We start from the raw sequence: 12,005 nt of genomic DNA, 5'->3' as shown, positions 1-12,005 counted from the left end.
TGGGAGAAGATATTTGTAAATGACACTACAGATAAAGGGCTGGTATCCAAGATCTATAAAGAACTTCTCAAACTCAACACCCAAAAAACAAATAATCAAGTCAAAAAGTGGGCAGAAGATATGAAAAGACACTTCTCTGAAGAAGACATACAAATGGCTAACAGACACATGAAAAAATGTTCATCATCATTAGCCATCAGGGAAATCCAAATCAAAACCACACTGAGATACCACCTTACACCAGTTAGAATGGCCAAAATGGACAGGGAAAGAAACAACAAATGTTGGAGAGGTTGTGGAGAAAGGGGAACCCTCTTACACTGTTGGTGGGAATGCAAGTTGGTACAGCCACTTTGGAAAACAGTGTGGAGGTGCCTCAAAAAATTAAAAATAGAGCTACCCTATGACCCAGCAATTGCACTCCTGGGTATTTACCCCAAAGACACAGATGTAATGAAAAGAAGGGCCATATGCACCCCAATGTTCATAGCAGCAATGTCCGCAATATCCAAACTGTGGAAAGAGCTGAGATGCCCTTCAACAGATGAATGAATAAAGAAGATGTGGTCCATATATACAATGGAATATTACTCAGCCATCAGAAAAGATGAATACCCAAGTTTTATGTCAACATGGATGGGACTGGAGGAGATTATGCTAAGTGAAATAAGTCAAGCAGAGAATGTCAATTATCATATGGTTTCACTTATTTGTGGAACATAAGGAATAACATGGAGGACATTAAGGAAGGAAGGGAAAAATGGGGGAATTGGAGGGAGAGATGAGCCATGAGAGACTATGGACTCTGAGAAACAAACAGGGTTTTAGAGGGGAGGAGGGAGGGGGGATTGGTTAGCCCAGTGATGGGTATTAAGGAGGGCACGTACTGCATGGAGCACTGGGTGTTATACGAAAACAATGGATCGTGGATCACCACATCAAAAACCAATGATGTATTGTATGGTGACTAACATAACATAATAAAATTTTTAAAAAAGAAAGAAAGAATAAACAGCAAACTAACTAAAAAATAAATAAAAATAAATAAGTTGTCATATACTTTGCATTTTTTTTAATTTAAATTCAATTAATTAACATATAATGTATTATTGGTTTCAGGAATACAGCTCTGTGATTCATCAGTCTTCTATAATACCAGTGCTCATTACAACACATACCCTCCCCAAAGCCCACCACCCAGCCACCCTATCCCCCCACTCCCCTCCCCTCCAGCAACTCTCAGTTTGTTTCCTATGATTAAGAGTCTCTTGTGGTCTGTCTCCCTCTCTAGTTTTGCCTTGTTTCATTTTTGCCTCTCTTCCCCTATGATTCTCTGTCTTGTTTCTTAAATTTCACATAAGAGTGAGATCATATGATAATTGTCTTTCTCTGACTGACTTATTTCACTTAGCATAATACTCTCTAGTTCCATCCACATCGTTACAAAACATCTAGGGGGATTTAAAAAAAAAACCCAGTGCCCAGGATCACCTGCCATGCTCAGCCACTTACTTCTGAATCTGTGGAGGTGGGCCCAGTACAGGTATTTCTGTGGGTTATTTTAAGGCACAGCCAAGATGGAGAACCCCAGCTAGCACCTGACCATAATTGGTGCAGTAGTATTCTGAATAAGATGGCTCCATCTTCAACTCCGGCTAAGGGTACTTGTTTGCAGAATTTTGGTTGTCAGAACATAATACACAGCATCTACAGCATTCAAGGCACGTGCTCTGCTCCCGAACTCTTGAAGTAGAACCCCTTGTACCTATGAAACATCTTCACCCCCTGGACCAACGTAATTTGCCTTAACACACTCAGTCCATTGAAAATTCATTGAGTTCACAGAATCTTCTGGGCCAGCCATTGTGTGCATGCCCTGCACTGCCATCTGTCCTTCTGGCCCTCCCAAGCTAGGCTTACTCCTCCTGCACCCCATATCGGGTGACAGGATAGGCGAGGCCTGAAAGGAGACCCATTAGTTCCATCAGGTAAATCTAAGTTGTATTCATTACTTCAATAAACATTCAGTAAGCATTTATTGAACACCTACTCTGTGCCCATCTGGTTTAAGATTGACAAGACAAGCAAGACCCTGCCATCTGAGAGCCAATATTCCAGTGGAGAAGTCAGATAAGTAAGTACATTTTTAAAAAATAAAGTGTCCAATGGTAACTCGTGCTCACATGGTACCTCCAGTAGACTCAGCATGACATTTTTAACAGTGACCCTAGAAAGAAGCGCTACACGAAAAGATAAAAGTGGTCATTATTAATATACTTAATCTCCAGGCAGTTGGATAAATAGCATATGCTTTCATTTAGTATTAAATAAATAAAATGGGAGAAATAAACCCTGCTTTTATTCATGAACACTCTATATCTATTTTTGACATGATTCCTGAAAGGGTCTATTGCATCTTTCATCTGTGATTTGACTGACAAACATGGGTTTTGAAAATGCTGAGCCCTGTGACATCAGAGGTTCTTCCAACTCATGAAAGACATGACGATGTCATCTGACTGCCACGTCATGCTTTCCAGAACAGTTCAACCGCTTTGTGCCATTCCCAAATAGCACTGAAGCTCCCACCTGTGAATTTCAAGAGAAACAGGGAGAAGTGGTGTCCCAGAAGATTTAAAATCATGCAGAACCAGAGCTTGTCCTCTGGGCAGCTCAGTCTCCCAGTGACATTTGCAGATCTCTCTCCTCATACTCCCCTCCACCCTCCCCCATTCTCTCTGCAGAGGACCTCACCTCGTTCTTCACAGGGCAGACACTATGCACCACTGCACTGGATCCTGTCACCTTCCAGGAAGGTCTCAAGGTCACACATCCCTTCCCTCTTGCTGAGCCAGCCTCTCTTTTAACTGGTTCCTTCCTATTGATTGGTAAACATGCCTGAGTCTCTGTGTTTCCTAAACCATTTCTGCACATTCCCCCACTTCCTGCCCTGCCTCGGTGCTCCTCCCAGTTGGTGGCAGGCACACTCCAGAGAGCATGCTGTGCTCAGGGCTTCTGCTTCCTGCCCTTCCTCACTCCTCTCACTGAGCTGTTCTCCCCACAGCAGCCAGAGTGCACTTTTGGAAGCACAAATCTGACCAGATCACCTCCATAGAAGCTTTACTGGCTTTATGTAGCTGTTGGAATAAAGATCAAAACATGATATGGTCACCATGACCTGAGTGGTCTGATCTCCAAGCCCAGCCACACTGCCTCTCGTTTAGGTCCTCAGATGCACCTGCTGTCCCCATAGCCTGCCCTGTGCAAGCTGTCTGCTCTGCCCCAGACACTCTCCCACCTCCCCACCCCCTCTGGCTGGTTACTCACTGTCCCTGCTAGACACATTCACTGTACTATGAAGCACCCAATCAGAGCAGTGAGGATTTCTGGCTTTGGTCATCAATATACCCTAACACCCAGCCCAGAGCCAGGCACCTAGTAGGTGCTCATAGACTCTTTGCTGGATGGATGAATGCATGTTGGATGTAGCCACACTAAAGGGAAATATTTGCACTTGGAACTATAGCTTGGGGTCTGCAGAGATGACTTCTCTTAAAGCCTTATATAATAAGTGAGGATCACCACATCAAAAACTAATGATGTATTGTATGGTGACTAACATAACATAATAAAATAAAATTTTTTAAAAAGTAAGTGAGGAAACTGAGACTCAGAAAGACAAAGCCACTGGCTCAGGGTCACAGAGCTAGAATAAGTGAAAGCCTGGTCAAAAAACACAAACACAGAGAATGGTATGTGGTCAGACTGAGTTGCCATGACAGGCTACACACTAATAGACTATTTCATAAAGGTAGACATCTACTAAACCTGCCTCAGATACCTACAGCAGTTACCCCTGGGGTTCCCATCCAAGGAAGCCCATCCAAGGAAGCACAGGATGTATTTTATGTATTGAAGGCCTATTGCTTAGTTTGACATAGCATTGATGGCATTTGCCCCCTTTTGAGCTGAGGCACATAGACCCATATTTATTTTCTTGGTTCTATCAAAAAGTGTTTTCCATCAACATCCAATTCAATACATTTTCCTTGAGCCACCTGCTGTCTCGGTGCTATCTTGGGTACAGGGAATACAATACAGTGACTTTAAAACCATCCATCATCCCCATCTGCAGAGATCTCATTTGATGAATGAACACATGAAAAAATATAATTAAAAAAAAATCCCCAACTTGAAAAAGGGCTTTAAAAAGGGGTTAGCCAACTGCTCTTCCGAGACTGGAATTAAGATTAGGGTTGTGCGTTCGATTCAAAGAAGACCAAAGGAGAGGCAACGGGCCTTAAAAGATCAAACGCCATGGGTTGACCTTGTCTCACTCTGGGCTTGTTTCACATGGACTCCATTCTATGGAAGAGAATGGTGACAGTTAAATCAATAGCTAAAAGCAACTGTTTGGGTCAGTGCCATAGACAGCAACTAAAGACCAAACCCACAGCATCACGAGCTCTTGTTCTTTCTCTCTTTCTAGTAAGGAAGCCAAGTGTCAGAGAGGTTAAGTAACGTGCTCCAGGTCACACAGCTAGTACTTTGCAGGTCCAGGAAGTGACGACCTTACATCTCTCTGGCTTCAATCCATTCTTCTCTCTTTGACTCCCCATTGCCTCCAGAGAAGGTATTGGAAGAAAGTTGAGGGAGGCAGCAATGTTACACCAGGAATCACTGTGAGAATAAAAAGGTGGCTGATCAAAAGCTGAAACATTATTGTGGAACCCAGTGATTCTCTAAATATCTGCAAAGCTGACTTCATCAGAGTGGGTCGTGGTGGTCTGCCAGGGCTGTGACCGTGCACCAGTGCTCACTGGGGACCTGTGATAATCTCATTCTCTCTCTCACTCCCTCCCTCCCTTTAGGAGGAAACTTTTTCGAGGCAAACCTGGAGAATGAAGGAAGTATTTCGGGCAGTGATTCAACATTTTATAGACAGTCAGAAGGTAAGTGTGCTTAAAAGTTTGCAGCTAGTGGGAAGTTGGAGGAATAGAAACACCTTCAAAAACTCGGGGTCTCCCAGTTGCAATGTAACCGCTAGACACAACCACTTGTTACTGGGTGGGAGTCTCCAGGGGTCTTCTTGTTATTGCTTCTCGTGTGAATCCATCATCAGAATTGGTGATTATAGCCAAGGTGTGGCCGAGAGCAGTGCATTCGCTACCCAACCCCTGGATACTTTATATCACCTGGTGAGCTCCAGTTCCAACTCCATCTTCCAGAGTTGGAATATGATAATGAATACACTTGTGTAGTTCATATTAAAATATTCATATAAAGAATGTATCAGGGGCGCCTGGGTGGCTCAGTCGTTAAGCGTCTGCCTTCAGCTCAGGTCATGATCCCAGCGTCCTGGGATCGAGCTCCGCATGGGGCTCCCTGCTCCGAGGGAAGCCTGCTTCTTCTTCTCCCACTGCCCCCTGCTTGTGTTCCTGCTCTCGCTAGCTCTCTCTCTGTCAAATAAATAAATAAAATCTAAAAAAAAAAAAAAAAAGAATGTATCATGTACTGATTCACTTCTACCTCTTTATACCAATATCATAGTCCCCTCAGAGTAGAAGTTAAAAGCAAAACAAATTTCTGGTTTCAAATAAAACCTTCTCCACCATTTCAGGTGGAGTGCTGTACCTTGAGAGCCTCCTGAGTCACCTGCTCCTGGGGCCCTGTAGCTCCTCCGCATGCTCTCTGTTCTCTCCTTTGGGTGCCTTTGCAAGAAGGTCCCATCCTCCTTCATCCTTGCCACCTAGAACTCTCCCCACGGTACGACACACTCCTGTGGGCTCCATGCACCTCCATTCACTGCTGAAGCTGAAATGCCCAGCACTGATTTCAGCCCAGAGTTCTAGACTCAGATCTCTAAAACTTGATCATCAAGCCCTGTAGATCCTATAGGGATCCTAACCTCAGCACATCCTAATCAAGCTCCTCAGCCACCTAGGTCCCCTGGCAAGAGTTCCCTTTCCCTCAGCCTCCCTCCTCCCCTACTTCAACCCAGTCACCCAAGCTCCTATCAGCTCTTTCTCCAATTCTGTCCTTCTCTTTCTATTCTGACCCCTGTCACCTGAGTGCCTCCTGCCCACAATTCCCCTGTATTGATATTACCTTCAGTGACCATCCGTATCTACCAGAATTCTCCAGAGAAGCAGAACCAATAGGGGACACACATACACACACACACACACACACACATACACACATGCAAAGATTTATTTGTGTGAGATTTATTTTATTTTAGGGACTTGGCTCCCATAATTGTGAGGCTTGGCAAGCCCAAAGTCTATAGGGTAGGTCAGCAGGCAGAAGACTCAGGCAGAAGCCAATGTTTCAGTCTTGAGACAGGCTTTCTTTTCTGGGAAACCTCAGTTTTTGCTCGTAAGGCCTTTTCTCTCAACTGTGTACTTGAGGCCCTCCTGCATTACCTCAAGGGCAATCTCCTTTACTTAAAGTCAGCTATCGTAGATGTTACCCATATCCACAAAATACTTTCATAACAACACCTAGATTCGTGTTTGAGTAAATCACTGGGTACGACAGCCCAGCCAGGATGATGCATAAAACTGACCATCCCATTGTCTGCGGGTCCTTTGAGCTTCGGTCATTCTGCCTCACCTTCTTCTCCTTCCTCCACACCCCTGCCAGTCATTCCCTTTGCGGCACCAACCTGAACCTTCACTTTCAGCCAAAACATCTTCAGTGCCCCACTTCACCCTCATCCAGAAGTCATGAATGTAGCATCCAGAGCCTCTGGGTTATGGCTCCAGGCTCTTCCTGGCCAGGGATCTGTGGCACTGGGGAACGATCCCCACCACAGGCCCTTCCGCAAGCCTCTTAGCATAAGTGCCTGCTCACCCCGTAGCGTGGGAAGCACAGGAGAGCGTGGACTTGGCTTCTCCATCGGGGCGTCACTGGGAGCCTCACAGAGCTAGCGAGGACTTGTGAGAAAAATATGTTGGTTGGTATATTGAAGAAGAGACGTGGGAGGTACAGTGTCTATCTCCAGGGAGCACTTGGTGTGATGACAGCCTCAATTCTGTAGACGGTACCTGTAGAAACATTGGGGAAACTGCGTGTTCAGTCGGCCACCCTGAGGTGCGCAGAGCCCTGACGTGACCATCATCACAGCCAGCTTGTGATGGACCCGTCAACTTGCTGGATCACTCCGAGCTTCACTGGGTTGGTTTTGGAGATTTTATTATGTTTGCCAGATGCCACTTTCTGTCCACAGTTGTGTCTTGAGGAACCTAAGAAGCTTGAATCAAGTTTTTTTTTAATTGAGGGATTGATTAGTGAGTGAATTGATGTATTTACAACTAGTCTCGCTCTACAGGGAATTTCAGGCAGCTTACAGGAGGTTTACGTGTGTTAAATAATGCCTGAGTAAGAGAGTATAAATGGAAACGGGGAGTGGCAATCTGGGCGAAGGAGACATAGCCGGGCGACCCCTGCAGTCCTGGGCTCCTGGGCCTGATGTGAGTCGGGCTTCTGGGGCAAACGAAGGGAGGATTGATCAAAATTCTTACTTTAGTAAAAAGCAAAGATCGAGTTTCTGGGGAAGCAGAACTCTTCCAAGTACTCGGCTCCAAAAAGAATTTTGTCACCTGCAGAAGTCCTTTGACGTGGGGATGTTTCCTCCCACCTGTTGCCATTTGCAAAAAAATATATATATATATATGCTTGCTAAAAATACAATAGCATTATTTTTTTAAATCATGTGAGCTTGTATTTGTCTCACTTTTGTGGTTAAAATCAAGGGCTTTGCAGACAGAGTCTTGGACTCAAACCTCATCTCTCCTCCTGTCACACTGAGTTACCTCGGCCAAGTTATTTGACCTCTCTGTGCTTCAGTTCTCTTGTCTGTCAGATGGAACCCACTTAGTGGACTGTGGTCTGGATGAACTGTGGCCATGCACGTGACGCTCGGCCTGGTAGCAGGTAGTCAAGCTCAGTGAGGTTGGCCAGTGTTGCTGTTATTAATAGTATCTGCTTAGAGTCTAAACATTGCTTCCCTGGGTTTTATATTTGCATGAAACCATGTGTACAGTCCAGTGCCCTTAGAACATTGGATAATTTTCATCCCTATCTTCACAGTGATACCTGAAATGCACAAAATAACACATAACTTTCATCTGAGAAAGCAGATGAAGAGCCGTTATTTCTTTATATGAAGCCCTTCTAGAAGTGCAGTTATCTATAAGCCACTCTGCATGTCAGGAGGGACTGCGTGTGATCCAGTCGTGCTCTCTGAGGATGACCTGGCTGGGAGGCAGTCTTTCTGGCTCCGTGGGAAGCAACCCCAGAGCCTTGGATGGACATCCAGCCAAGGTGGGGACAGGAGGGATCGGAGGAGGATTTTCAGAGAAAGAACTCTCGGGCCAAGCCTTGGGGGCCCCAGGAACCAGCTCAGGTACAGAGCAGGGACGAGAGGAAAGAAGGCCAAGATACAGGAGCCATGAAGAGAGAGATGGTGGCTCTCAAAGAATCACAATTTCTTGTGTCTGGGGTTGGGGGTGAGGAGGAGACAGTGAGGCAGGGGAGAAGGGCCAGGGCTGGTGCACCATGGTGAGCACTGGGAACTTAGCCCCAGCCCTTGCAAGACTTACACAGAAGAACCAAAGCGGAACAGTTGTTTTACTTGTCTTTCCCTTTCAGAAAGTGGTCTGTGTTCTGTTTCCTGTCTAGGACACAGCATGATGGACACATTGGCTGTTGCCCTGCGGGTGGCTGAAGAGGCCATCGAGGAGGCAATTTCCAAAGCCGAAGCCTATGGGGACAGTCTGGTATGACCCCTTGTCCTCGCTGGGGGAAGGTGTGGGTCAAGGTCCTGGCCACCAGAAGACAGTACAGATTGTTGGAAGACCAGCCTCCTGGTGGCTGTCCTGGTCTAGAGCAGGGCCCACCCTCTCCCTGCATCTGTAGTCAGGACTCCCAAGAAAGTGATCGCCAAGTCCCCCGACCCACCCACAGCATGCGGCCATTCTCTTCCCTCCCTCCGCAGGACAAGCAGAACGAGGCCAGCTATCTGCGGGACCACAAGGAGGAGCTGACCGAGGAACTGGCCACAACCATCCTGCAGAAGGTAGGTGGGCCCGGGCATCCCGCGATGCTGTTCACCACCCCGGCCTGGGTCAGGGCCTTGGGCCAGCTGAGGAGCAACTGTGGGCACCATTGTTGTCTTGGGCACCATTTCTGTGCCTCGTCACCTTTCCCTTTTGTGCTCTGGGGGCCACTGCAGAGGGATTGCAATGCACTGCAAAATCTGAGTGGAAGGATCCAATGTGGTTGCCTTTAGGGATTGAGTGGGCAGGTAGGGAGCCAGGAACTCAGCACTGAGCAGGTTACTCACCGTCTTCCTGTTTCCTGGCCTTCCCGCTTGTGCGTGTTTGCGCGTGTGTGCCTACGTGCGTCTTCTTCTCACACGTCTCAAATAGTCTCTTGCTGCCCTGGCAGTCACCCCCTGCCACCTCCATGCCCTAAGCTGTCCCTTACATGGTATATCCGTTCATTACTGTCAAGAAGAACTCTCTGGCTGCGAGCAAGGGTGATTTCTGTGTGCCACAGGCAAGTCTCTGACACCACCTGGGTGTCCTACAGTTCAGTTCTGACACTATCTACACGGAGTGAGCACAGACCTCACACGTTAAGGGCTCAGCCCCACCAGAGTGCCCCCACTGCAGATACCAGTGACAAGTGGCAGGTATCCCCAAGTTACTGCACTGCTGTCCATCCAGGGATTCCCATGACCACCCTCAGGTGGGATAATGTGCTAGAACAACTCACAAAACTCATCAAAGTGCTGCACTGCCAATGATAGGTTTATCATAAAGGATACAAATGAATAGCCAGATGAAGAGATACGCAGGTGACAAGGCCCGGGGAGGGGGCGTGCAGACCTCCGTGCCCTCTCCCTCGGCCCACGGCCCTCCCAGCGCATTGGTGTCTGCCCCAGCCAGGTGCATGCAGTCCCTCCCCGACCCCAGAGGTGGAAGGGGGGAGCTGAGAGTGCCCAGCTTTGAGTCAGCTCATTAGCATAACAAAGACACTCCCAAAGTTTTGAAGCTCTGTGCCAGGAACCAGGGCCAAAGACCAAATATATGTTTTATGAGACCTCGGTTTCTTTCTGGCTCATACATCCGTGCTCCTGGCTCAAGCGGTGGGCTGGGCTCGAGTCCATGCTGTGTGCTCATGCTGGGGCCCCGAGGGAAGCACAGCAGCTGCTCAGAGCCAGGATGGGAGCACTGGAGAACAAGAGCAAACAGCCTTGTGGGCTAAGTCCCAGGCTTAGCCCTGACCTCTTTGGTTACCCACTCCCTCCTCACGAGTCACTGACCAAACCAAGGCACCCAGTCAGCCCACTGCCATGGGCTTATACTTACCGTCCCCGCCCTGGGACAGATGCAGAGTCACATGACAAAGGACCGCACGCAGGGAGCAATGAACAAGTTCAGTCTTCCCTTTTGGTCACAAAATCCATGTGCCTTCCGCATGGCGCATACAGAAGATCCCCACTTATCCCCCAGAGAGCCCCCAAATGTCTCATCCAACCCACAGTTCAAAGTACATTCAGTCCAGATTCAGCTGCTTTTAAGCCGGAGACCTAGGAACCAAGCAAACACGTCATCTGTCCCCACTTGTCCAACACACACCGTCGGGGCTCGGACACCTACCTGTGCAGCTGCCTGGCACGGGATGTGACTAGTCCCCAGCAATCCCAGAGCCCAGTGGGCACTGGTGGCCAGGTCCCCACCATGGAGGTGGGGTACATCTTGGTCAGGCCCCAGTCCGCCCCAGGGCATGGCACCTCAGTTCCTCTCTCTCCCTGCTCCCGGCCTCCCGCTCTCTCACCCTGTCTGGGCGACAGAGACATTGAAGAATACACCCAGACTGGTGGCTCAGCGGTTTTCTCAGCTGCCTGTAGGAAGCTGGGAGCCCAGACACCGCCGTACGGATAGATCCCTTCTCTCCATATGGCTGCGCCCAACATAGCAAGTGGTACAAATGAGCTATCAGCTCATGGCTCATTTGCACCTGCCCCCTTCCCAGACCCTGCCAATGCTTCGTAACACCAGGGTTTACAGCCAGAGACTGTGGGTTCGAGATGCAGCTCCACTCTTTACGAGCTGTGCAGCCTTCACGGATAACCTCTCTGAGCCAGTTTCCTCATCTGTAAAATGAGGAGAGTTATAGCCCATAGCTCTTAGGATTATTTTGAGGATTAAATGAGGTCCAGCGTATACAGTGCCTACAACAGTCTGGCATGTGGTCGGCATTTACTGAATAGAAGTTGCTGGCATCATATAAGGATTATTTATAAACTGTAAAGTGCTGTAGAATGTGGAGGGCTACAGTTGTGCTGTTTTGCCCTAAGGCAGATCTGGAAAAGGCTGGTATGCTATTGAAACTAAGCTCTTATGCGGCTAAAAAACATCCCAGAGATCGTCCCGGTTACTCCACATGGCACCTGAAGGCCTGACCAGTAACCTGCCCCCTTTTTCCCCCTCCCCAGATCATAAGGAAACAGAAGAGCAAAGGCGAGCAGCAAATGGAAGAAGAGCCTGAGTGGTCACAGCCCCAGAGCTGCAGTGCGGAGGCAGCTGACCAGGGAACCACAGCGCCCCCAAGAGGCCCCCTAGCTTCCTCCACCCTCTGGGTGAGTCCCCAAGCAGCACCCCCCTCCCCCACCCCGCACAGGTGTCCTGCCCAGGCGCAGGTCAGAGCCAGTGCCCTGCAGACGTGGGGTCACCACTCTCGACCATCTGTAGTTGACTCGTGTGTCCAGCCGACAGGGTAAAGGTACCTGAAGGGGGGCGGGGTGAGACACAGGGAAAGTGTGTGTGTGAGGGGCCAGAGGGGACCAGGGGAGTAAACACAGACAGGCTTCTGAGGATATGGAGGCCGAGACCCATTTAGGAAAAATAAAGGTGTCAACAGGCATTTTTAAATCAGAGGAGGGAGAAACCCATGACCTTCAAATAGCTTGTCATTCAGAGATTTCACGAACC

At 48.2% G+C, this 12,005-nt stretch overlaps 1 protein-coding gene across 2 annotated transcripts in view; it reads left to right on the top strand.

Annotated features, from left to right (window-relative positions):
* LOC110594314 (myosin VIIA and Rab interacting protein) overlaps nt 1-12,005 on the top strand; it is a 339,915-nt gene that overhangs the window by 253,704 nt on the left and 74,206 nt on the right. For both annotated transcript variants that reach the window (XM_021705851.1, XM_021705850.1), the window contains exons 4-7: nt 4,872-4,952; nt 8,686-8,783; nt 9,002-9,082; nt 11,510-11,653. In XM_021705851.1, coding sequence (XP_021561526.1) covers nt 4,872-4,952; nt 8,686-8,783; nt 9,002-9,082; nt 11,510-11,653 — 404 coding nt within the window. The remainder of the gene's footprint in view (nt 1-4,871; nt 4,953-8,685; nt 8,784-9,001; nt 9,083-11,509; nt 11,654-12,005) is intronic.

Source organism: Neomonachus schauinslandi, chromosome 1 (genome assembly GCF_002201575.2).
Source record: "Neomonachus schauinslandi chromosome 1, ASM220157v2, whole genome shotgun sequence".
NCBI lineage: Eukaryota > Metazoa > Chordata > Mammalia > Carnivora > Phocidae > Neomonachus > Neomonachus schauinslandi.
This window is presented reverse-complemented; position numbering and strand designations above follow the sequence as displayed.